Source organism: Protomyctophum parallelum, assembly GCF_964188405.1.
Source record: "Protomyctophum parallelum genome assembly, chromosome: 5".
Lineage (NCBI taxonomy): Eukaryota > Metazoa > Chordata > Actinopteri > Myctophiformes > Myctophidae > Protomyctophum > Protomyctophum parallelum.
In genome coordinates this window covers 17,182,780-17,202,414 of record NC_139702.1, presented here as the reverse complement: position 1 = coordinate 17,202,414, position 19,635 = coordinate 17,182,780, and the positions used below count along the sequence as shown (strand labels likewise).

Below are 19,635 nucleotides of genomic sequence, written 5' to 3'. Positions count from 1 at the left end.
TAGACAGCTGGTGGATGAAAATTAAGCTCCACCCACGCGGCAGATTGTCGCGTCGGCCAGATTCCCGGGAAAAGCTTGCCCCCAGCGGCATTCTGCCACGTGGGTGGAGCTTCATTTCCATCCAGTCAGATGTCTATAAAAACCAGGAAGAGACGCCGGCCGGCAGACAGCGGCTTTTTGGCCGCGCATGGAAGTTCAGGTGTGCCTGCAGCGCTGTATGAAGTATAAATGTAGGCTTTTGGTATGTTTGGTTTGGGTGCTCACTGGACTGCAATGTTGGTCCTATAGACGTGTGTCAGGGGATGGGTGGGCCAGGAAGGAACAGACCATCACTAGACGTGTGTAGAGGAGTCAGGCGGTGGGTGGGCCATCCCTAGACGTGTGTAGAGGAGTCAGGCGGTGGGTGGGCCATCGCTAGACGTGTGTAGAGGAGTCAGGGGATGGGTGGGCCAGGAACAGACCATCACTAGACGTGTGTAGAGGAGTCAGGCGGTGGGTGGGCCAGGAAAAGACCATCACTAGACGTGTGTAGAGGAGTCAGGCGGTGGGTGGGCCAGGAAGGAACAGACCATCACTAGACGTGTGTAGAGGAGTCAGGCGGTGGGTGGGCCAGGAAGGAACAGACCATCACTAGACGTGTGTAGAGGAGTCAGGCGGTGGGTGGGCCATCACTAGACATGTGTAGAGGAGTCAGGCGGTGGGTGGGCCATCACTAGACATGTGTAGAGGAGTCAGGCGGTGGGTGGGCCAGGAAAAGACCATCACTAGACGTGTGTAGAGGAGTCAGGCGGTGGGTGGGCCAGGAAGGAACAGACCATCACTAGACGTGTGTAGAGGAGTCAGGCGGTGGGTGGGCCATCACTAGACATGTGTAGAGGAGTCAGGCGGTGGGTGGGCCATCACTAGACGTGTGTAGAGGAGTCAGGCGGTGGGTGGGCCATCGCTAGACGTGTGTAGAGGAGTCAGGCGGTGGGTGGGCCATCGCTAGACGTGTGTAGAGTCAGGTGGTGGGTGGGCCAGGAACAGACCGTCGTTATAGTTACAGGAGAAGCTGGTGTGGTAGCTGGGGCTGGTCCGGCTGGGGGAGCGTGGCTGAGGGAGCGGGGACCGAGGGGATCCGGTGTATCTCACAGCCGATTGGCTCTGAGCCTGGGAGGATCTGGTGGCGGGTCTGACGACGACCGACGCCTGACAAAGCTTCTGGATGAGGAAGCGTTTGTCACGGCCCTCCTGCACGGGGACACACACACACACACAGAGATAAAACGTCTATAAGACACTAAGGCTGTACCCTAGCCCTTATTTTAAACGTCTATAAGACACTGTAAGGCTGTACCCTAGCCCCTATTTTAGGACTTCTATAAGACACTGTAAGGCTGTACCCTAGCCCTTATTTTAAACGTCTATAAGACACTGTAAGGCTGTACCCTAGCCCCTATTTTAGGACTTCTATAAGACACTGTAAGGCTGTACCCTAGCCCTTATTTTAAACGTCTATAAGACACTGTAAGGCTGTACCCTAGCCCCTATTTTAGGACTTCTATAAGACACTGTAAGGCTGTACCCTAGCCCTTATTTTAAACGTCTATAAGACACTGTAAGGCTGTACCCTAGCCCCTATTTTAGGACTTCTATAAGACACTGTAAGGCTGTACCCTAGCCCTTATTTTAACGTCTATAAGACACTGTAAGGCTGTACCCTAGCCCTTATTTTAAACTTCTATAAGACACTGTAAGGCTGTACCCTAGCCCTTATTTTAACGTCTATAAGACACTGTAAGGCTGTACCCTAGCCCTTATTTTAAACTTCTATAAGACACTGTAAGGCTGTACCCTAGCCCTTATTTTAAACTTCTATAAGACACTGTAAGGCTGTACCCTAGCCCTTATTTTAAACTTCTATAAGACACTGTGAGGCTGTACCCTAGCCCTTATTTTAACTTCTATAAGACACTGTGAGGCTGTACCCTAGCCCTTATTTTAACTTCTATAAGACACTAAGGCTGTACCCTAGCCCTTATTTTAACTTCTATAAGACACTGTGAGGCTGTACCCTAGCCCTTATTTTAACTTCTATAAGACACTGTGAGGCTGTACCCTATAGCCCTTATTTTAACTTCTATAAGACACTAAGGCTGTACCCTAGCCCTTATTTTAACTTCTATAAGACACTGTAAGGCTGTACCCTAGCCCTTATTTTAACTTCTATAAGACACTGTAAGGCTGTACCCTAGCCCTTATTTTAACTTCTATAAGACACTAAGGCTGTACCCTAGCCCTTATTTTAACTTCTATAAGACACTAAGGCTGTACCCTAGCCCTTATTTTAACTTCTATAAGACACTAAGGCTGTACCCTAGCCCTTATTTTAGGACTCCAACTTCGGCAGGAATTTTCGAGTGAACATTCGGACCATTTGTTTCTAATTAATTTAAAAAATAACCGTCTCGATCAGAGCGTCTGAGTTTCTGTAGCAGTTTTCTGGAGGGCGGGGGAGCAGTCGGTTTGGGGGGGGGGGGGGGGGGGGGGGTTCCCGACGGCTGCGTGTCGCTTCCTCCTCTGACAGAGGGGAAGCGAGTAAGCGACGCCGTCAGAAGCCCCCTCGCTCAGGAAGGCCCCCTCACTCAGACACACAACGTGTGTTGTTGCGACAATAACATACACAGCCTACCGGTATGTAAGAGGAATATAAACACCGTGGCGCAAAACGTCATATTTACCCTGCTCTAATGCAACAATCCTCCATTTCACAATTTCAGCACTCGTGACTCGAGGGCAGCGCAACACAGTGCAGCGAGAGAGAGAGAGAGAGAACTAACCTTTTTCTCAAATTGTGCGATCGTGCTGGTGTGTGTGTGTGTGTGTTTGTTGCTGATTGGCTGCAGCCCCATCACCAAATTAACACTTACAGCACGTAGGACGCCTGAGAACGTCATAGGATACCGAACGTAGAGTTCTAAGGACGTCTGAGGACGTCCTAGCGACATCCCAGCGATGCGGGGCGAGATATTAATATTCAGAATTTTTCCTATTTATTTTTTTGGCATTTCGCTTTTCGCTTGCCGTATGCTAACGCTCAGTGCAACTATTAGCTTATTATTGACTCCCACGTTAGCGAGACGGAAAGAATGACTCGTAGCTCCTAATCCAGGGCGCTCTCCGTGGTGATGAATAGAGCGATATGCTGGCGCTTATTTTCTGCTCCTCATCCGTCTCTCCCGCAAAATATGAACGCTTTTTGGAGCGTAAAACAATATATTAAGATGATCGGGGATGTTGAGGTCACTTTGTAAAGTCAACTTTTTTAGGAAAGTGTTTCCGGTTCATGGCTTTCAAAGTAAAAGCGATCAGACACCTCCGGTATTCTATAGCCTATATTTTGAAGGCAGTCGGCGTACTCAATGTGTTAATGTGCACAGGGGATTTTGGAAATGGACAGCACAACAAGGAGATAGACATAACTTCTGACAGGAATGCACTAGAAACTTACTTTTTTGACATGCTCGTATCACATTCTCGCCGAGATATATTTTCGAGTTAATAAAAAAGGAAAAAAACAATAATATTTATTTTTATAATAAAAAAAATAAAAAAAAAACGAATGGTTCAAACCAATTAATTAAGATTCGAGTGCCAACCCTAACGAGCGAACAATCGAACCTTGAATGTTTGGTGACAGCCTTATAAGACAGACAACTATTCCACGACCGATTGCCATATAGAGTCTAGAACTACACCTCGCCAAAATCCATTCAGGAAAATATCTTTTAAAATATCTTTACATTTTTTTCATATACATTTCTGCTAAGTAGGAAGCTATATATATGCTTAGATGATTTCCATTTATATTAGGATAAATTGGCGTGACTATGAAGACGAAACGGAAGTGAGGAGTTGGCTCCACTTCCACTTTATCGCTTTCTCGTGATCAGAGCTTCCGTTGCTCCAGACCGTACGACGGAAGCATTTATATTTTACTCATGATCAGAGCTTCCGTTGCTCCAGACTGTATGACGGAAGCATTTATATTTTACTCATGATCAGAGCTTCCGTTGCTCCAGACTGTATGACGGAAGGATTTATATTTTACTCGTGATCAGAGCTTCCGTTGCTCCAGACTGTATGACGGAAGCATTTCTATTTTACTCGTAATCAGAGCTTCCGTTGCTCCAGACTGTATGACGGAAGGATTTATATTTTACTCGTGATCAGAGCTTCCGTTGCTCCAGACTGTACGAGCATTTATATTTTACTCATGATCAGAGCTTCCGTTGCTCCAGACTGTATGACGGAAGCATTTATATTTTACTCATGATCAGAGCTTCCGTTGCTCCAGACTGTACGACGGAAGCATTTATATTTTACTCATGATCAGAGCTTCCGTTGCTCCAGACTGTACGACGGAAGCATTTATATTTTACTCGTGATCAGAGCTTCCGTTGCTCCAGACTGTACGAGCATTTATATTTTACTCATGATCAGAGCTTCCGTTGCTCCAGACTGTATGACGGAAGCGTTTATATTTTACTCGTGATCAGAGCTTCCGTTGCTCCAGACTGTATGATGGAAGCATTTATATTTTACTCGTGATCAGAGCTTCCGTTGCTCCAGACTGTATGACGGAAGCATTTATATTTTACTCGTGATCAGAGCTTCTGTTGCTCCAGACTGTATGACGGAAGCATTTATATTTTACTCGTGATCAGAGCTTCCGTTGCTCCAGACTGTATGACGGAAGCATTTATATGTTACTCATGATCAGAGCTTCCGTTACTCCAGACTGTACGACGGAAGCATTTATATTTTACTCATGATCAGAGCTTCCGTTGCTCCAGACTGTACGACGGAAGCATTTATATTTTACTCATGATCAGAGCTTCCGTTGCTCCAGACTGTATGACGGAAGCATTTATATTTTACTCATGATCAGAGCTTCCGTTGCTCCAGACTGTACGACGGAAGCATTTATATTTTACTCATGATCAGAGCTTCCGTTGCTCCAGACTGTACGACGGAAGCATTTGAAAATTGTGGGAGGCAACATTCTGGCAACGTGAACGTTGTGCCACAATAAACATGTGTTGCAAATAATACATACTAATGAAACTTTGCCTTGGGAAATGGTGAAGATATGTATTATTTTGTACAGTACTCACCATGGCCAGCTGTTCCCTCAGCTGGTGAATAACTCTCTTGTGAGCTCCAGCCAGAGCGATGACATAAAACATGGCCAAACTGTGGAAGACATTGAGTCAGTGTTATTCTACAAGACGCATGAATTAATTAAAGAGTAGGCTACATAAAAGTCACTCTACAATTAATTTAAATCAGCTCAACACAGAAAATACCAGCTTTAAACCCATGGGTATTTATATACATGGTATTAGCCCATTAAGACCTGGAATGTAACCGTGTGTAACCTTGGCTTTTAACCACTTTAACCATTATTTTAAATTTTAGCTGTTCACACCTACAAGCCTACAAGCTCATATCGCGGCACCGAGTGCCGCAATACGAGCTTGTAGATCTGCAATTTATTTTGAAAAATCTTGAAACGTGTGCAAATCTTTGAATGAATATATATTATTTTTTGGTTTTTAACTCATTATATTTGCTTCTGGGGGAGGTCCCTGAAACAACATATTTTCAGATGGGGGTCGGCGGCCAATTACAGATAATTCTGGGGCTCCCTTGATATGAAATAACTTTATGTTTTATTCACTATAATCAACACCATTGCTGAGAACAACCCTACACAGCTGAAAACCAAAGCAACCAAACTGCCAACCAAACCCCAGGACGGTTCATCCCATCGTACTGTACATGTATGATGGGATGGTTCTGTACACAGTGTACTGTACCATCGTACTGTACATGTATGATGGGATGGTTCTGTACACAGTGTACTGTACCATCGTACTGTACATGTATGATGGGATGGTTCTGTACACAGTGTACTGTACCATCGTACTGTACATGTATGATGGGATGGTTCTGTACACAGTGTACTGTACCATCGTACTGTACATGTATGATGGGATGGTTCTGTACACAGTGGGGGACCTCATGTTTTACTGTACATGTATGATGGGATGGTTCTGTACACAGTGTACTGTACCATCGTACTGTACATGTATGATGGGATGGTTCTGTACACAGTGTACTGTACCATCGTACTGTACATGTATGATGGGATGGTTCTGTACACAGTGTACTGTACCATCATACTGTACATGTATGATGGGATGGTTCTGTACACAGTGTACTGTACCATCGTACTGTACATGTATGATGGGATGGTTCTGTACACAGTGTACTGTACCATCATACTGTACATGTATGATGGGATGGTTCTGTACACAGTGGGGGACCTCATGTTTTACTGTACATGTATGATGGGATGGTTCTGTACACAGTGGGGACCTCATGTTTTACTGTACATGTATGATGGGATGGTTCTGTACACAGTGGAGGACCTCATGTTTTCGTATCGTCTCGGTGTAACGTGCTCCGTGTTGTTCTTGATGTGGACGTTTGAACAGACTGTGAATCAGTGTTGTTTTTGGCAGCAAATTTCTATTTTAGTTTTAGTCATAGTCTCTTGAATAGTTTTCACTTAGTTTTAGTCACATTTTAGTCGCCTGGAATGTTCTAGTGTTTAGTCTAGTTTTAGTCGACTAAATGTCATACGATTTTAGTCGACTAAATCTACAGTTGATTTAGTCGACTAAAATGTGTTTTGATAGGCCTTGATGTCGTTGTAATGACATATTTTACACTTTGGTTGCATGCTGAAAATAGGAGATATACAATCTCTGCGACGCGTTGTGAGATTGTATATCTGCTATTTTCAGCATGCAACCCAGCATAAAACTGGATCTCTTGTCCACTAGTCCCTTCCTAACATTTTAGTCTATATTTGTTGACGAAATTGTCAGTATATTTAGTCTTAGTTTTAGTCACCATAGATTCATTTTTATTTAGTTTTAATTTAGTTTTAGTCAGTGAAAAAAGGTAGTCGAAGACAAATATCTTTCGGGAAAAATAAAGATTATTTATTACCTGGCGATGACCAGGAAGGACACGGCGAAGGCCTCCGAGGAGACGGCGTGGAGGAAGGACCGCGCTCCGTTGGGAAGCCCGGAGACGGTCCTGGGCACCACCTCCCACGAGGTGGTGTAGTTAACGAACGGCCCGCACGCCTGGGAACACCGGATGCTGTCGGAGGAAGGAATGACTCAGGGAAGTGTAGTCGTACATTAGGCCAGGGGTTCTCAACCCAAATTATTCTGGGGGTCCCCAAATTATTTTCCAAATATTAAGACTTTAGATAGTACACATAGTACATGCAGAAACATTCCTTAAAGGAGAATTCCATACTAAAAGGCTTTCTTATACCTTTCTTTGTAGTTGTTACGTCCCCACCAAAGAGGTCCAGGTGTTATTTTGTGCAAAAGCTCCTTATTGGCTATTTCCCCTACCATAAGCCCTCAATGAATTGCATTGAATTCAATGGGAATTGAATGGGGCTATGGGGTGTTGTGCTAATTCGCTTATTTCCATCGCTCAAAATTATAATTTCTTTGTATATATCCTCTCCTCATAATGTAAATAATATCCCAAGCGGCACACTTTACTACTTATTTCGATGGAAATAAGCGAACTAGCACAACACCCCATAGCCCCATTCAATTCCCATTCTATGCAATGCAATTCATTTAGGGCTTATGGTAGGGAAAATAGCCAATAAGGAGCTTTTTCACAAAATAACACCTGGACCTCTTTGGTGGGGACGTAACGACAAAGAAAGGTAAGAAAGATAAGAAAGCATTCTAGCATGGAATTCTCCTTTAATGATTATATCTTGTTTCAGTATTAATTTATGATATATTATCTCTTATTATTAAAGGTTATTTTTGCAGTCAGTTTGTATTGGGGCCGTGGGGAAGGGGGGCAGGGCGTTGAGAACCCCTGCATTAGCCTACTTAAAGTCTACTTAACTGTACAAAAAAATGTTCAAATATTGTTTCTTATCCCACTGTCATAGAGAGCAGGATGCAACATGACAGCAGTATAACCCTATTCAAATCTAGGAAGACAGGTACACGTCAATCCTAGTGTCTGTCCAAAAAAAATCTAAATATTATTTTTAAGTAATAAATATATCTCTGTTGTCGGGGAGGAAACCTCATAACTCTAACTAATAATAACATTTTTCAGGAAATGAAAAATGTTTTTTTTTTCAGGAAATTAAGAAAACCTTATATTTTTAAAACAAAGCAACACAGCCTCATCAAAGTTGTTGTTGTAACTTTATATATTGTCAATGACTCCCATGAGAGGGGGGGAGAGGTGGTGGAGTTAGCTGACAGTTTGAGGGTCCAATGGAGTTAAGAGGTTTTGTCCAAAGCACTTTTTACTACTTTCCATTGGTTCAATAATTTCGAAACAACACACAGTTCAATAGCACTGATTTATGCCAAGGAGTTAGGAGGTTTCCTCCCGACAGCAACGAGTAGAACCGCTGCTCCTTCGCCTGGAAAGGAGTCAGCTGAGGTGGTTCGGGCATCTGGTTAGGATGCCTCTCGGGCGTCTCCCTAGGGAGGTCCTCGACGCACGTCCCACTGGGAGGAGCCCCCGGGGCAGACCAAGGACCACGTCCCACTGGGAGGAGACCCCGGGGCAGACCAAGGACCACGTCCCACTGGGAGGAGACCCCGGGGCAGACCAAGGACCACGTCCCACTGGGAGGAGACCCCCGGGGGCAGACCAAGGATCACGTCCCACTGGGAGGAGACCCCGGGGCAGACCAAGGATCACGTCCCACTGGGAGGAGACCCCGGGGCAGACCAAGGACCACGTCCCACTGGGAGGAGACCCCGGGGCAGACCAAGGACCACGTCCCACTGGGAGGAGACCCCCGGGGCAGACCAAGGACCACGTCCCACTGGGAGGAGACCCCCGGGGCAGACCAAGGACCACGTCCCACTGGGAGGAGACCCCCGGGGCAGACCAAGGACCACGTCCCACTGGGAGGAGACCCCCGGGGCAGACCAAGGCGCAGTTGGAGGAAACACATCGACTCACTGGCCTTGGAACGTCTCAGAATCCCCCAGGAGGAAGTCACTAATGTTGCTCTGGAGAGGGAAGTCTGGAGCTCTCTAGTGGAGCTGTTGCCCCCGCGACCCGACTACGGATAAGCGGTTGAAGATGGATGGATGGAGACCACTACTCACTGCGCGATGCCAACGGCGACCGGCAGACAGGCCAGAGCCAGACCGATCAGCAACACTCCCAGGAAGAAGAAGTTGGAGCTGGACGCTCTGAAGGGACGGGTGGCTGGACGGCAGTTATGAACCAGAGACACCTGTTAGAGTTACACCAGAGACACCTGTTAGAGTTATGAACCAGAGACACCTGTTAAAGTTATGAACCAGAGACACCTGTTAGAGTTATGAACCAGAGACACCTGTTAGAGTTATGAACCAGAGACACCTGTTAAAGTTACACCAGAGACACCTGTTAGAGTTATGAACCAGAGACACCTGTTAAAGTTACACCAGAGACACCTGTTAAAGTTACACCAGAGACACCTGTTAGAGTTATGAACCAGAGACACCTGTTAGAGTTATGAACCAGAGACACCTGTTAGAGTTATGAACCAGAGACACCTGTTAGAGTTATGAACCAGAGACACCTGTTAAAGTTACACCAGAGACACCTGTTAGAGTTATGAACCAGAGACACCTGTTAAAGTTACACCAGAGACACCTGTTAAAGTTACACCAGAGACACCTGTTAGAGTTATGAACCAGAGACACCTGTTAAAGTTACACCAGAGACACCTGTTAAAGTTACACCAGAGACACCTGTTAGAGTTATGAACCAGAGACACCTGTTAAAGTTACACCAGAGACACCTGTTAGAGTTATGAACCAGAGACACCTGTTAAAGTTATGAACCAGAGACACCTGTTAGAGTTATGAACCAGAGACACCTGTTAAAGTTACACCAGAGACACCTGTTAAAGTTATGAACCAGAGACACCTGTTAGAGTTATGAACCAGAGACACCTGTTAAAGTTACACCAGAGACACCTGTTAATAATACATTTGCCTTCAGAACAAACAGCTGTAACGTCACGTTAATAACGTCTTTCTCACCTTTTTGATGTAGAAGATGATGAAGTACTTGATGATACAGATGGCCGGCAGCAGGGGGCAGTAGAACGTGCCGATCCAGCAGATGGTCTGCCCGTAGACGATCTCCAGAACGTTCTGAGGGATGGCGAACTCCTGCTGGCCCCACCACTTAGCCAGGCCGCAGTCACAGAAGTTCACTATCAACCTATAGTGAATGGAGACACCACTTAGCCAGGCCGCAGTCACAGAAGTTCACTATCAACCTATAGTGAATGAATGGAGACACCACTTAGCCAGGCCGCAGTCACAGAAGTTCACTATCAACCTATAGTGAATGAATGGAGACACCACTTAGCCAGGCCGCAGTCACAGAAGTTCACTATCAACCTATAGTGAATGAATGGAGACACCACTTAGCCAGGCCGCAGTCACAGAAGTTCACTATCAACCTATAGTGAATGAATGGAGACACCACTTAGCCAGGCCACAGTCACAGAAGTTCACTATTAACCTATAGTGAATGAATGGAGACACCACTTAGCCAGGCCGCAGTCACAGAAGTTCACTATCAGTGCCGGAAGTGCTTCAAAATAGGAGCTCTGGGGTGCCGGAGTTGTCTGAGCGCTTTTACTCTGAAAGCCATGAACCAGAAACAATTTCCTAAAAAAGTTGACTTTACAAAGTTGACCTTACATTGCGATGATTTTAATTTATACGATATATGATCCAAAAAGCGTTCATATTTTGCGGGAGAGAGACGGATGAGGAGCAGAAATGAAGCGCCAGCATATCGATCCATTCATCACCACGGAGAGCGCCCTGGATTAGGAGATACGAGTCATTCTTTCCGCCGCGCTAACATGCGAGTCAACGGCAAGCTAATAATTGCCCATAGTGTTAGCATACGGCAGCCGAAAGTCGAACGGCCAAAAAAGAAAATAGGAAAAATTCGGAATATTCTTATCTCGCCCCGTATCATTGAGGATGCGCTAGGACGTCCACCGACGTCCAAGGCACCTCTCGGTTCGAATCCTTAAGATGGCCTGAGGCGTCCTATGTAAAAAATGTGTTAATGGGCATCAGCAGTTCTGCATGGGCAACAATACGCCAGAAAGAAAAAAGACAGGGACTTACCTCCGTGGAAACTCCACAAAGAGGGTGACGGCCGCGATGATGATGAAGTCAAAGATGGTCAGTTTGTACATCTCTTGTCCCACACGGGTCTCCCAGCACTTTGCAACAAACACGGGAGTTAAAGTAGCATTAGGATTAATTGAATGACCAGACTCATAATTATATCAACAATAATGATGATAGCATGCGGCGTTAGCAGCATTAGCGTGTATATGAGTTTGTATGAACACTTGACTCACAAAGGCAGCTGTGCTATGTTATTATAGCAACATTACATACATCCTAAAAAATAACTTAATCAGACCAGTGTGTGTCCAGTGGAAACCTCGTATGAATCTGATCTCAGGTCAGAATGGGTTAACGTTATAGTATATCTATCACTACCATCAACCATCAACAATACTGAAAATATACACTCTGTGCACTTACAGAGTAGAGCTGGTTGTTGTAGCCACACTCACAGGGCCCGTCCTTACACTTAGTGATCTGAGTACTTACAGAGTAGAGCTGGTTGTTGTAGCCACACTCACAGGGCCCGTCCTTACACTTAGTGATCTGAGTACTTACAGAGTAGAGCTGGTTGTTGTAGCCACACTCACAGGGCCCGTCCTTACACTTAGTGATCTGAATACTTACAGAGTAGAGCTGGTTGTTGTAGCCACACTCACAGGGCCCGTCCTTACACTTAGTGATCTGAATACTTACAGAGTAGAGCTGGTTGTTGTAGCCACACTCACAGGGCCCGTCCTTACACTTAGTGATCTGAATACTTACAGAGTAGAGCTGGTTGTTGTAGCCACACTCACAGGGCCCGTCCTTACACTTAGTGATCTGAATACTTACAGAGTAGAGCTGGTTGTTGTAGCCACACTCACAGGGCCCGTCCTTACACTTAGTGATCTGAGTACTTACAGAGTAGAGCTGGTTGTTGTAGCCACACTCACAGGGCCCGTCCTTACACTTAGTGATCTGAATACTTACAGAGTAGAGCTGGTTGTTGTAGCCACACTCACAGGGCCCGTCCTTACACTTAGTGATCTGAATACTTACAGAGTAGAGCTGGTTGTTGTAGCCACACTCACAGGGCACCTCCTTACACTTAGTGATCTGAATACTTACAGAGTAGAGCTGGTTGTTGTAGCCACACTCACAGGGCCCGTCCTTACAGTTAGTGATCTGAATACTTACAGAGTAGAGCTGGTTGTTGTAGCCACACTCACAGGGCACCTCCTTACACTTAGTGATCTGAGTACTTACAGAGTAGAGCTGGTTGTTGTAGCCACACTCACAGGGCCCGTCCTTACACTTAGTGATCTGAGTCCACAGAGAGAAGAGCAACACCCCGATACTGGTCAGCCTCATGAAGACGCACCTGGAGAGAGGAAAAACAGAAAGACACCAATGACTGGAACATGCCTTCTAAAATAGTTTTCTGCAGAAAGAACGTATGTTTCTATGTCAGTGGTTCTCAAACTTTTTAATGTCAAGGACCCTCAGAATGATATGTATTTGGCCGTAGACCCCTATCTCAAACTATGTTGTTCCAGGGACCCCCCCAGAAGCACAAGATTTGAGTTAAAAAATGTGTGAAAGAATGCTGTGAAAGAATAAAATATTCAAAGATGTGCACACATTTTCACGATTTTCCCCAAATTAGCAGATCTACAAGATCGTCAGCCTGGCTAATAAGCCAGACCGAAACAGCTGTTGGCAAAAAAACGATTGCCCGCGACAGTGTGATATTACTAACCCTCAAATTGATCGGTTAGAAGGAAGACTTAACTCAAGTTTGCCAGCGCCTCACTGCTGATGGACCAATTTTGTCTTTACAATCAGGAATGAGGATTTCAGAGCAACTCCATACCTCATGAGAGTGAAGCGGACCTCGTAGTTGATGATACATACCTCATGAGGGTGAAGCGGACCTCGTAGTTGATGACACATACCTCATGAGGGTGAAGCGGATCTCGTAGTTGATGACACATACCTCATGAGGGTGAAGCGGATCTCGTAGTTGATGATACATACCTCATGAGGGTGAAGCGGACCTCGTAGTTGATGATACATACCTCATGAGGGTGAAGCGGACCTCGTAGTTGATGACACATACCTCATGAGGGTGAAGCGGATCTCGTAGTTGATGATACATACCTCATGAGAGTGAAGCGGATCTCGTAGTTGATGATACATACCTCATGAGGGTGAAGCGGACCTCGTAGTTGATGATACATACCTCATGAGGGTGAAGCGGATCTCGTAGTTGATGATACATACCTCATGAGGGTGAAGCGGACCTCGTAGTTGATGATACATACCTCATGAGGGTGAAGCGGATCTCGTAGTTGATGATACATACCTCATGAGGGTGAAGAGGACCTCGTAGTTGATGATACATACCTCATGAGAGTGAAGAGGACCTCGTAGTTGATGATACATACCTCATGAGAGTGAAGCGGACCTCGTAGTTGATGACACATACCTCATGAGGGTGAAGCGGATCTCGAAGGCGGGGCTGTAGTCCTCGTAGTTGATGATGAGGGAGAAGAGCAGCGGGGTGATGAAGTTGGCTGAGGTAATGACGATGGAGGGAAGGTACTCGTAGATGAGGTCCACCATGAAGTTCTCCTGCAACGCAGACACAGAATGAATGAACGAACGAATGGTTTATTTCGATCGTTTGTTAGACTGGCATATTCCCCGATACCGATATGACCCGATATGACCAAATAAGGGCCGATCCGATACTTTTCCGATACCGATACAGTGTGGGGACATCTCTAATAAACAGTAAACTGAGCACCCGAGACACACACACACACACACCTTAGTCATCTGGGCTTTCTGGGAGAAGACGGTGGCTCGGTAGATGCTGTAGAAGCAGGCGACCAGCACGGCGATGACGAACAGGTTGAGGACGAGGCGGAGGGCGTAGATACGACATCGCTCCTTACGCGAGCGACCTGCAATCTTCTGCTTGATCCTCTCCTCCTCCAAGTCCGTCTGGCAACGCACGGGGAGAATAATGAGTGATTTAGTCGACTAAAATGTGTTTTGACAGGCCTTGATGTCGTTGTAATGACATATTTTACACTTTGGTTGCATGCTGAAAATAGCAGATCTACAATCTCACAACGCGTCGCAGCGCGACGCGTTGTGAGATTGTAGATCTGCATAAAACTGGATCTCTTGTCCACTAGTCCTTTCCTAACATTTTAGTCTAGTTTTTATTTGTTGACGAAATTTAGTCTTAGTTTTAGTCATCATATATTCGTTTTTATTTAGTTTTAGTCAGTGAAAAAAGGTAGTCGACGAACATTTTTAGGGGCGGCGGTGGCTCAGGGGTAGAGTGCCTGGATGGTAACCGTAAGGTTGCCAGTTCGAACCCGGGCTCCCCCAGAGTTACTGTCGAAGTGTCCTTGAGCAAGACACTGAACCCCTAATTGCTCCGGATGTGCTGCTTGGTGCCTTGCATGGTTTCCGCTGCCATCGGTGTATGAATGTGTGTGTGAATGGGTGAATGTAATGCACAATCTCTATGTTCTGACCCAGTAGAGGTGAGCTCATACAGTAGTGTCTGTGTGTTCTGACCCAGTAGAGGTGAGCTCATACAGCAGTGTCTATGTGTTCTGACCCAGTGTTGTTTTTGGCAGCACATTTCTATTTTAGTTTTAGTCATAGTCTCTTGAATAGTTTTCACTTAGTTTTAGTCACATTTTAGTCACCTGGAATGTCTTAGTGTTTAGTCTAGTTTTAGTCGACTAAATGTCATACGATTTTAGTCGACTAAATCTACAGTTGATTTAGTCGATTAAAATGTGTTTTGACAGGCCTTGATGTCGTTGTAATGACATATTTTACACTTTGGTTGCATGCTGAAAATAGCAGATCTACAATCTGATTGAGATTGTAGATCTGCTATTTTCAGCATGCTCGCAACGTGAGATTGTAGATCTGCTATTTTCAGCATGCTCGCAACGTGAGATTGTAGATCTGCTATTTTCAGCATGCTCGCAACGTGAGATTGTAGATCTGCTATTTTCAGCATGCTCGCAACGTGAGATTGTAGATCTGCTATTTTCAGCATGCAACCCAGCATAAAACTGGATCTCTTGTCCACTAGTCCCTTCCTAAAATTTTAGTCTAGTTTTTATTTGTTGACAAAATTTAGTCTTAGTTTTAGTCATCATATATTCGTTTTTATTTAGTTTTCGTCAGTGAAAAAAGGTAGTCGACGAACATTTTTCGTCTTAAGTTTTCGTCGACGAAAACAACACTGGTTCTGACCCAGTAGCGGCGCTGCCTCACCCTGAGCTCATACAGCAGTGTCTATGTGTTGTTCTGTGTGTTCTGACCCAGTAGAGGACCGGTTCTGCTCACCCTGAGCTCATACAGCAGTGTCTATGTGTTGTTCTGTGTGTTCTGACCCAGTAGAGGACCGGTTCTGCTCACCCTGAGCTCATACAGCAGTGTCTATGTGTTGTTCTGTGTGTTCTGACCCAGTAGAGGACCGGTTCTGCTCACCCTGAGCTCATACAGCAGTGTCTATGTGTTGTTCTGTGTGTTCTGACCCAGTAGAGGACCGGTTCTGCTCACCCTGAGCTCATACAGCAGTGTCTATGTGTTGTTCTGTGTGTTCTGACCCAGTAGAGGACCGGTTCTGCTCACCCTGAGCTCATACAGCAGTGTCTATGTGTTGTTCTGTGTGTTCTGACCCAGTAGAGGACCGGTTCTGCTCACCCTGAGCTCATACAGCAGTGTCTATGTGTTGTTCTGTGTGTTCTGACCCAGTAGGTGGCGCTGCCTCACCCTGAGCTCATACAGCAGGCTGCTCCTCTTCAGCCTCACGGCGTTCCCGTCCGTGATGCAGAAGTCCCAGCCGGCGAATATCTTGTTACAGAAGCTCTGGAAACGGTCCTCGTCTTGGACCAGGTTCCGTTTCAGGCCCGTGGCAGACCTGGTGGGGGGGGGGGGGGGGGGGAGAGAGGTTAACCCATTCTGACCTGAGATCAGATTCATACGAGGTTTCCACTGGAACACACACTGGTCTGTTGAACCCATTCTGACCTGAGATCAGATTCTAAAAATGTCAGTCGTTCTTCGATTAAAAAAAAAATAGCAGACCTACGAGCTTGTAGATCTGCTATTTTTCAATAGCTAAAGCATAACATGATGCCAACACCAAAATGGGTTCCCGTTCAGAATGGGTTAAAGGTTGACGCTTCAGGCCCCTGGCAGACCTGGTGGGGACAGAGAGAGAGGGGGGTCACGGATCCCTCCGACTTGACAGGCATAAACTTTTTATTTTATTTTAGAAGTCAACCTTTCAACTTAACAAACTTTGTAAATGAGGTCTTTGCTCTCAACCCGTTCTCAAGACGCTCTCAAGACCGGGACAGCATCTGTATCACTTTGTATTGTATTTTCTTTTTTTTTTTAAGCGAACATTTTAACTCAAATCTTTGCTTCTGGGGGTCCCTGTAACAACATTTTAACTCAAATCTTTGCTTCTGGGGGTCCCTGGAACAACATTTTAACTCAAATCTTTGCTTCTGGGGGTCCCTGTAACAACATTTTAACTCAAATCTTTGCTTCTGGGGGTCCCTGGAACAACATTTTAACTCAAATCTTTGCTTCTGAGTGAGTGTTGTTGTTTTTTCAATTGGTGCTTTCTTTCATTTTAGGGATTTTAGCTGTTTTTGACAGGGGGGGGGGGGGGCGGGGGCATTCGAACATGGGGCTAAATATGTATTTTATTACAGCGGTTTATTTTTTTTATTATTTACTATAGTCCTACTAGACCCCAAGAAATTACATCTGGCCACAAAAGATCACGGGATCTACTGAATGTGTGTCAAAGTGACATATTGAGCCTATGACACTGCAGTGTGGCTTCCCCCCAGTAGGCTACCTTCACATTCAGTGAACAGATCTTAGATTTCAGAGCCTCAGAGCCTCGTCGACTAAAACTAAGACGAAAAATGTTCGTCGACTACCTTTTTTCACTGACAAAAACTAAATAAAAACGAATCTATGATGACTAAAACTGAGACTAAATATACTGACAATTTCGTCAACAAATAAAAACTAGACTAAAATGTTAGTAAGGGACTAGTGGACAAGAGATCCAGTTTTATGCTGGGTTGCATGCTGAAAATAGCAGACCTACAATCTCACATCTTGTGAGATTGTAGATCTGCTATTTTCAGCAGTGTAAAATATGTCATTACAACGACATCAAGGCCTGTCAAAACACATTTTAGTCGACTAAATCAACTGTAGATTTAGTCGACTAAAATCGTATGACATTTAGTCGACTAAAACTAGACTAAACACTAGAACATTCCAGGCGACAAAAATGTGACTGAAACTAAGTGAAAACTATTCAAGAGACTACGACTAAAACTAAAATAGAAATTTGCTGCCAAAAATAACACTGTTCTAGTACCTTTTAACGATCCAGAAGAGACTGAGGAAGAGGTAGGTGATGGTGACCAGCAGGTAGGCCAGAGGGAGGTTGTAGGTAAAACGTGGGAAGTGGATGAAGTTCACTTTGTAGAAGCCGTAGAAAAGATACGTCTGCTCTAGGAAACCCTGAGGATTAGAAAACACACGGTGGTTATTGGGCAGTGGCGTGCACAGATAGACACTAGGGGGTGCTAGAGCTCCCCCTGCCCTTTTGGCAATGTGCCCGTTTGAAAAACAAAAAAAGCACTGTACAGTATTTGGATTTTGGACCATGGTGACATTGATCAAGTGATGATGAAAAGCACCTAATATATTATTTAGGCCCCAAAATCTATAAATCTCACACTATTAAGGCAACCGGCCGGTTCCACGCGCTGCACAAGGTGCCCTTTTTTCACTTGAGCCCCTCTAAATGTCTGTGCACGCCACTGTTTGTGGAAATACAGCAATAAAATGTCAACTGAAATGTCGACAAAAGGAACTAATAACTGGAACAACATATTTTCAGATCGGGGTCAGCGGCCAATTACAGATAATTTCCGGGGGTCCTTGACATGAAAATGTTTGAGGACGACGATGTTTGAGACTGACATAGAAACATGGGGTTTAGAAGGCATTTGTAGAATGGTTCTCTGGGGATAAAGACATACTCCTCCTGAGAGCAGGTCCGTGATGTGTTCGTGGTAGAGGACGAGGCCTCGACGAGAGCTGCTGGGATACCAACTGCACACGCTGCCTGTGGAGGAACACGTTAAGGACACGTTAAGAACACGTTAAGACACAAGGCAGTGATAAAAAACCTCCCAACGTGAATCCTAACGGAGATACGAGAAGAACAGTTATACTGTCACTGTAAAACCAACAGACATCTTCATGGGTGTGCATTCTTTTCCTCTACTTACAGTAGGCCACCTTTACGATGCGATACGATACGATACGATACGACTTTATTGTCCGCTCGCACTGAAATTTGTTTTGCGTCCATGACGTCACGGTTCAAGAAACAGACCAGACATAGACATACATTACAACATGGTAGACATTACAGAAAACACGGAAACAATCAGGAACAGGGAACATGTCCACTGGTTTAACCACTTTGGTTTAGAAGCAAGACAGACTGATGTACAAACGAGTTATTTAGTCTGTTTTTCTTAAATGTAGGGACTCTAAAAGCGCCTCATGGAGCAACAGTTGATATTCATCCTTTACACGGAGAACGTTTTGCCTGGTTGAAGGTGTCGTGACGTACTGTCTGCCTGGTTGAAGGTGTTGTAACGTACCGTCTGCCTGGTTGAAGGTGTTGTAACGTACCGTCTGCCTGGTTGAAGGTGTTGTAACGTACCGTCTGCCTGGTTGAAGGTGTTGTGATGTACCGTCTGCCTGGTTGAAGGTGTTGTGAAGTACCGTCTGCCTGGTTGAAGGTGTCGTGACGTACCGTCTGCCTGGTTGAAGGTGTCGTGACGTACCGTCTGCCTGGTTGAAGGTGTCGTGACGTACCGTCTGCCTGGTTGAAGGTGTTGTGATGTACCGTCTGCCTGGTTGAAGGTGTTGTAACGTACCGTCTGCCTGGTTGAAGGTGTTGTAACGTACCGTCTGCCTGGTTGAAGGTGTTGTAACGTACCGTCTGCCTGGTTGAAGGTGTGGTAACGTACCGTCTGCCTGGTTGAAGGTGTTGTAACGTACCGTCTGCCTGGTTGAAGGTGTTGTGACGTACCGTCTGCCTGGTTGAAGGTGTCGTAACGTACCGTCTGCCTGGTTGAAGGTGTTGTAACGTACCTTCTGCCTGGTTGAAGGTGTTGTAACGTACCGTCTGCCTGGTTGAAGGTGTTGTAACGTACCTTCTGCCTGGTTGAAGGTGTTGTAACGTACCGTCTGCCTGGTTGAAGGTGTT

At 45.3% G+C, this 19,635-nt stretch overlaps 2 protein-coding genes across 2 annotated transcripts in view; one reads left to right on the top strand and one right to left on the bottom strand.

Moving 5' to 3' along the window:
• Nucleotides 1-19,635, top strand: part of rps15a (ribosomal protein S15a) — a 619,775-nt gene that overhangs the window by 536,862 nt on the left and 63,278 nt on the right. The window lies entirely within an intron of this gene.
• Nucleotides 569-19,635, bottom strand: part of tmc7 (transmembrane channel like 7) — a 25,840-nt gene continuing 6,773 nt past the window's right edge. The window contains 12 exon segments of the mRNA XM_083764705.1: nucleotides 569-1,230; nucleotides 5,157-5,235; nucleotides 7,063-7,218; nucleotides 9,237-9,367; nucleotides 10,164-10,347; nucleotides 11,277-11,374; nucleotides 12,534-12,648; nucleotides 13,756-13,901; nucleotides 14,100-14,276; nucleotides 16,083-16,230; nucleotides 17,722-17,867; nucleotides 18,392-18,477. Coding sequence (XP_083620831.1) covers nucleotides 985-1,230; nucleotides 5,157-5,235; nucleotides 7,063-7,218; nucleotides 9,237-9,367; nucleotides 10,164-10,347; nucleotides 11,277-11,374; nucleotides 12,534-12,648; nucleotides 13,756-13,901; nucleotides 14,100-14,276; nucleotides 16,083-16,230; nucleotides 17,722-17,867; nucleotides 18,392-18,477 — 1,712 coding nt within the window. The 3' untranslated portion in view covers nucleotides 569-984.